The 4,896-nt window shown below is 51.7% G+C and overlaps 1 protein-coding gene across 2 annotated transcripts; it reads right to left on the bottom strand.

Moving 5' to 3' along the window:
* Positions 1 to 2,993: 2,993 nt before the first annotated feature.
* Positions 2,994 to 4,654, bottom strand: DUSP23 (dual specificity phosphatase 23). 2 transcript variants are annotated; one of them, XM_063624955.1, is made up of 3 exons: positions 4,546 to 4,654; positions 4,172 to 4,440; positions 2,994 to 3,384 (listed from the first exon to the last, which is right to left on the bottom strand). In XM_063624955.1, the coding sequence occupies exons 2-3, from the start codon at positions 4,436 to 4,438 to the stop codon at positions 3,199 to 3,201; spliced, it is 453 nt and encodes a 150-aa protein (XP_063481025.1). In that variant the 5' UTR covers positions 4,439 to 4,440; positions 4,546 to 4,654; the 3' UTR covers positions 2,994 to 3,198. The 2 variants fall into 2 exon arrangements, with proteins under 2 accessions (XP_063481025.1, XP_063481026.1); XM_063624956.1 differs by having other exon boundaries at positions 4,539 to 4,576.
* Between the last annotated feature and the right edge of the window lie 242 nt (positions 4,655 to 4,896).

Genomic DNA, 4,896 nt, shown 5'->3' with positions numbered 1-4,896 from the left:
GTCCCTACAAAGGACACGAACTCATCATTTTTTATGGCTGCATAGTATTCCATGGTGTATATGTGCCACATTTTCTTAATCCAGTCTATCGTTGTTGGACATTTGGGTTGGTTCCAACTCTTTGCTATTGTGAATAGTGCCGCAATAAACATACGTGTGCATGTGTCTTTATAGCAGCATGATTTATAGTCCTTTGGGTATATACCCAGTAATGGGATGGCTGGGTCAGATGGTATTTCTAGTTCTAGATCCCTGAGGAATCGCCACACTGACTTCCACAATGGTTGAACTAGTTTACAGTCCCACCAACAGTGTAAAAGTGTTCCTATTTCTCCACATCCTCTCCAGCACCTGTTGTTTCCTGATTTTTTAATGATGGCCATTCTAACTGGTGTGAGATGGTATCTCACTGTGGTTTTGATTTGCATTTCTCTGATGGCCAGTGATGAGGAGCATTTCTTCATGTGTTTTTTGGCTGCATAAATGTCTTCTTTTGAGAAGTGTCTGTTCATGTCCTCTGCCCACTTTTTGATGGGGTTGTTTGTTTTTTTCTTGTAAATTTGTTTGAGTTCATTGTAGATTCTGGATATTAGCCCTTTGTCAGATGAGTAGGTTGCAAAAATTTTCTCCCATTGTGTAGGTTGCCTGTTCACTCTGATGATAGTTTCTTTTGCTGTGCAGAAGCTCTTTAGTTTAATGAGATCCCATTTGTCGATTTTGGCTTTTGTTGCCATTGCTTTTGGTGTTTTAGACATGAAGTCCTTGCCCACGCCTATGTCCTGAATGGTATTGCCTAGGTTTTCTTGTAGGATTTTAATGGTTTTAGGTCTAACATATAAGTCTTTAATCCATCTTGAATTAATTTTTGTATAAGGTGTAAGGAAGGGATCCAGTTGCAGCTTTCTACATATGGCTAGCCAGTTTTCCCAGCACCATTTATTAAATAGGGAATCCTTTCCCCATTTCTTGTTTTTGTCAGGTTTGTCAAAGATCAGATAGTTGTAGCTATGCGGCATCATTTCTGAGGGCTCTGTTCTGTTCCATTGATCTATGTCTCTGTTGTGGTACCAGTACCATGCTGGCGAACTCTTACTTATTTAAAAAGCAGTTTCCTTAAGCACTTAATTATATGTGTATTTCCCTAAGGAACTCTTGAGGCAGAGGAGACTTGCTTAAATTATGGGGATGGAGGCAGTACACAGGGCTTTAATGGGGTTAGAAAAATTTTGTTTCCTTTGCAGGAGCCTTGGGAGGAAGGGAAGGGCATATTCCTCTTCCACAGTGCAGAGATGTGGGGAGGATGGAGTGACACAGGAACAAAGCGGCAGAAAGGGCAAGGATTGGTTGTATGGCCTAGCAGGTGAGGATCAGAGTAGAGACAGGGACTTGGGGAAGCTTCATGCCTCACACCTCTCTCTCTCCATCCTGGTAAGCCCTCAGACTGGAGGGGAGGGGTTCAGGAAGTGGCCCATTCACACCCTTCATGCCCTACTCCCTTCACATGAAAATACACACACACCCCTTTGGAAGATGTTCTGGTTTGCATCAGAAACAGAATGGGGCCATACTGTTGGGGGGGGGTGGATGGGGGAGAGCAGGGTAGACAGAACTTTTGTTGACAGGAGGGTAAGGGTGTCAGTACATCCTCTATTTGCATTCTCATTCCTCTGTTGCAGCTAGAATGCCTGGAATGTGTGGGTTTCTTCTCTTTGGGAGACATCCTCACCTGAGTAGGCTAGGTGGGGACTAAGCTTGAAGAACTGATCACTCAGATTTGACAAATAAAGGAAAGCTGGGGAGAGGGCATCTTATGGCCTTAGATTGGCAAGACTTCAGCTGTATCTCGTTTAAGGTTGAGTTGGACAGGGATGAACTGGGTGGTTAGTGGTGGAAGGGGGAAAGCAGCAGAAAGGAGGACCAGTTGGCTAGGCCTGTCTCTGGCCTACGATACAAAAGATGAGATCTACAGGGGAGCCCTTGACTCCCCCCTCTTCTATGTCTCCACTGGAAGTGGAATGCATGTCTACAATAGCATCCATTGTCTGTGGTGGACTCTGTGCCCATCTTCTCCAGCAGGCTGAGCTCCCGAGAGCAGGAATCGTGTCTCATCCCACTGTGTGGCCTCCAGATCTAACAGAGCTCATACAGGTACGTACAGGAACTCACACATTTTATGGTGAATTTCTATCTTATTCAGCCTGCTATTGCAGAAAAGAGCACAGGCAGACCTACAGCAAAGAGTCCATTGGGCGGATATATGCCATTCTTCCCATCTCTAAGTCAAAAGTATAGTAGTGCTGGCAAAACGGGGCCCAACGGGGGGGCAGAATGGGGTCCAATAGGGGATAACTGGAGATAACATCTGAGAAACACGGCCAAGATTTAGACCCCTGGTACTCTTCATTTAATTGTTAAATATCTGCTCTGCGTAACTGCCTAGATTGGCTCTGTTCTCACGTCCTTTGGCCTGAGGTTGTGGGGCAGCAGAACGGGCCAGAGAGCCCAGATGAGCTGAGCAGCACCTGAGGTTGGTGAGATGCCCAGCCCTGGGGAGGTGGAGATGGTGGTTATCTGTGAGTGCGACATCCAGGCTGTCTCTACCCCCAGATAAACAAGGGTGACACGTGTGCAGCAGGTGGGCCTACACGGAGGGACCTCCTGGCCTGTGAGCATCAGAGACCTGGGAATGCCAGGAGGCCAGGCCACTCTGGACCTGAATCCTTTTCATTGACTAGCTCCCCCAGAAAACACATCAAATATTGTCAGGGAGCAGATACATGGCATTTCAGCATCTTCAAGGGATTGAAGACGTGTGTTGCTGTTCTGGCCCATCCTTCCACTTTCTACAAGTGTGAAGATGGGCCTCTCTGAGCTTTGCCCACCTCATCCAAAGAACAGAGATGGCCCATCTGTGTTTCCTGTATCACAGGGCTACAGTGAGGCTGAAATAAGTTGATGTGTGGGAATGCTTTATAAAGTACCATGTAACGTGCCCTGGTTCGTACAACTCATTTATTCAACAAAGCAGTACAAGCCTCCCCTTCAATCAGGACCTGCCTGCAGGGGTGGACTACATCAGTGTCTTGAGCCAATGGGAGCTAGAGGGTTTAATACTTTAGTCCACTTCCCTTCATCTCTAGCCCCAACGACAACATGGGGCAGGGGAGGAAGGGCCTGGTAGAAGGGTACTGAGGCCCCTTATTTCGTTCGCTGGTAGAACTGGAAGACTGCTTTCTCCTGCTCATAGGTCTCGATGGAGCCGGGTCGTAGTCGTCGGATTTCAGCAATGGCATCTCCTGCAGCCAAGCCCCGCTCCTTCACCAGGTAACAGGCCAGCATGGTGCCAGTGCGGCCAAAGCCCAGAGCACAGTGCACTCCCACAGCCTACGAAGAGGGGGATCGATGGGTGCCACTCAACTCCCCCACCCACAACTGTTTCCTGCCCCTCACTTGGTTCTCCCCACAGCTCCTTCTTCTGTGCCAGGTCCAGGGCTCTGCAGCAAAGTCAGGGAGGGCTGTCCCTGCACTAGCTGGCTAGGAGGCCTCTGCAGTGGCTGGTTCAAGAGCTGTCCACCTCCGCACAGCCCTCCACCTGCGGTGTTCAATACAGAAGCCAGTAGCCACGGCTACTGTGGCTACTGTGTACTTGAAATGTGGCTAGCCCAAATTGAGATGTAGTGTGAAAAACGCAACAGAGTATGAAGAGGTAGTAGAAAAAAGAATGAAAATATCTCATTAAGATCACCAAAGTTAATTTTATCTGCTTCCCCGCTTTTTAAGAATGCGGTTGCTAGAAAAACTAACATTGCATGGAGCCACTTAGGTTCCATTATATTTGGACAGCTTTACTCTAGAAAATGGTAAACAGCCTCCACCTGACTTCAACCCCCACCTCTCCCAGGTGTCTGTCCATACCCTGCTCCTTCTCAACTCACAGTATTAGCTGGTTTTCACTGCCTCTCCTCAAGCCCCGTTTGCACTGCTTCGCCCTCTCTTTAGTTCCTTCCGTTTAGCGCTTCCCTCCCCCGCAATGGCTTCCCCGTCTCCCGGCCCTACTGTTTGCCTCCCCGAGCCCAGTTAAGTTATTCCAGGCCCGGTCTCCCCAGCTCCGCCCGTGTCCCCCGCTGACCTTCCAGGCCCCTCCCTCCCTGCGCTGACCCCGCCCGCTGACCTCTCCCCGTGCGTTGGCCTCGTCCACGATCTGCACGAAGCGGTCGATCTGGTCGGGGGCCGGCGGGCAAAAGTCGGGGATGCGCAGGCGGTGCAGGGTGAGGCTGGGGCAGCTGTCGCTGTGAGGGGGCCCGCGCTCCGTCAGGGACACCAGGTGCCGCACGCCCAGGTCCAACAGGAACTGGTAGTGGGCGGGGAGCCGCGGCAGCGCCAGCCCCGCCAGCCGGCCCGGAAGCACCCAGGAGAAGTTGGGGGGCTGCACGCCCATCGCTGGGAGAGGGCACAGGACAACGGGTCATGGGGGACCAGGCTGGCCAGCCCCGCTCCGCCCACGCGTCCCCTCGCCCGCTCCGGGCCAAGTAACCCACCACTTACTTGGCCTCGGCGCCTTCCGGGCCACGTGGTTTGCGGGGCACCGCCCTCGGGGACGCTCTGCCCCGTCGCGGGGATTGGCCCAGAGCCTGGGGCGGGGCTGGAACGCGGAACCCAGCTCTGAGCGACCGAGGGAAGCGCCGCGATCCCGCCCCGTCCGAGCAGGTCACGCGGTGATTGGCTGGATCATCATAATGGGCTGGGTTACTTCCGCGGGGTTCAACCCACTCAGCTAAGAAGGCAGACCTGGAGCGAGTTAGGAATTGTTTGCTGCGGATGGAACAACCCGGGGTCGGGCTCTGCTGCACCCTGGCGGCATGTTGCAGTCATTGCGTCACTGGCGCCTGCCCCTGC

This window comes from Symphalangus syndactylus, chromosome 12, assembly GCF_028878055.3.
Source record: "Symphalangus syndactylus isolate Jambi chromosome 12, NHGRI_mSymSyn1-v2.1_pri, whole genome shotgun sequence".
NCBI classification, from domain to species: domain Eukaryota; kingdom Metazoa; phylum Chordata; class Mammalia; order Primates; family Hylobatidae; genus Symphalangus; species Symphalangus syndactylus.
The sequence above is the reverse complement of the archived record's forward strand: the minus strand, read 5'-3'. Positions and strand labels throughout refer to the sequence as shown.

What these genes read in the sequence shown, in the direction of transcription:
- DUSP23 (XM_063624955.1), bottom strand. Translation starts at nt 4,438, where the DNA reads ATGGGCGTGCAGCCCCCCAACTTCTCCTGGGTGCTTCCGGGCCGGCTG. An exon ending in AGGCCAACGCACGGGGAGAG is followed by an intron (nt 3,385 to 4,171) that starts GTCAGCGGGCGG and finishes CCCTCTTCGTAG; the next exon opens with GCTGTGGGAGTGCACTGTGC.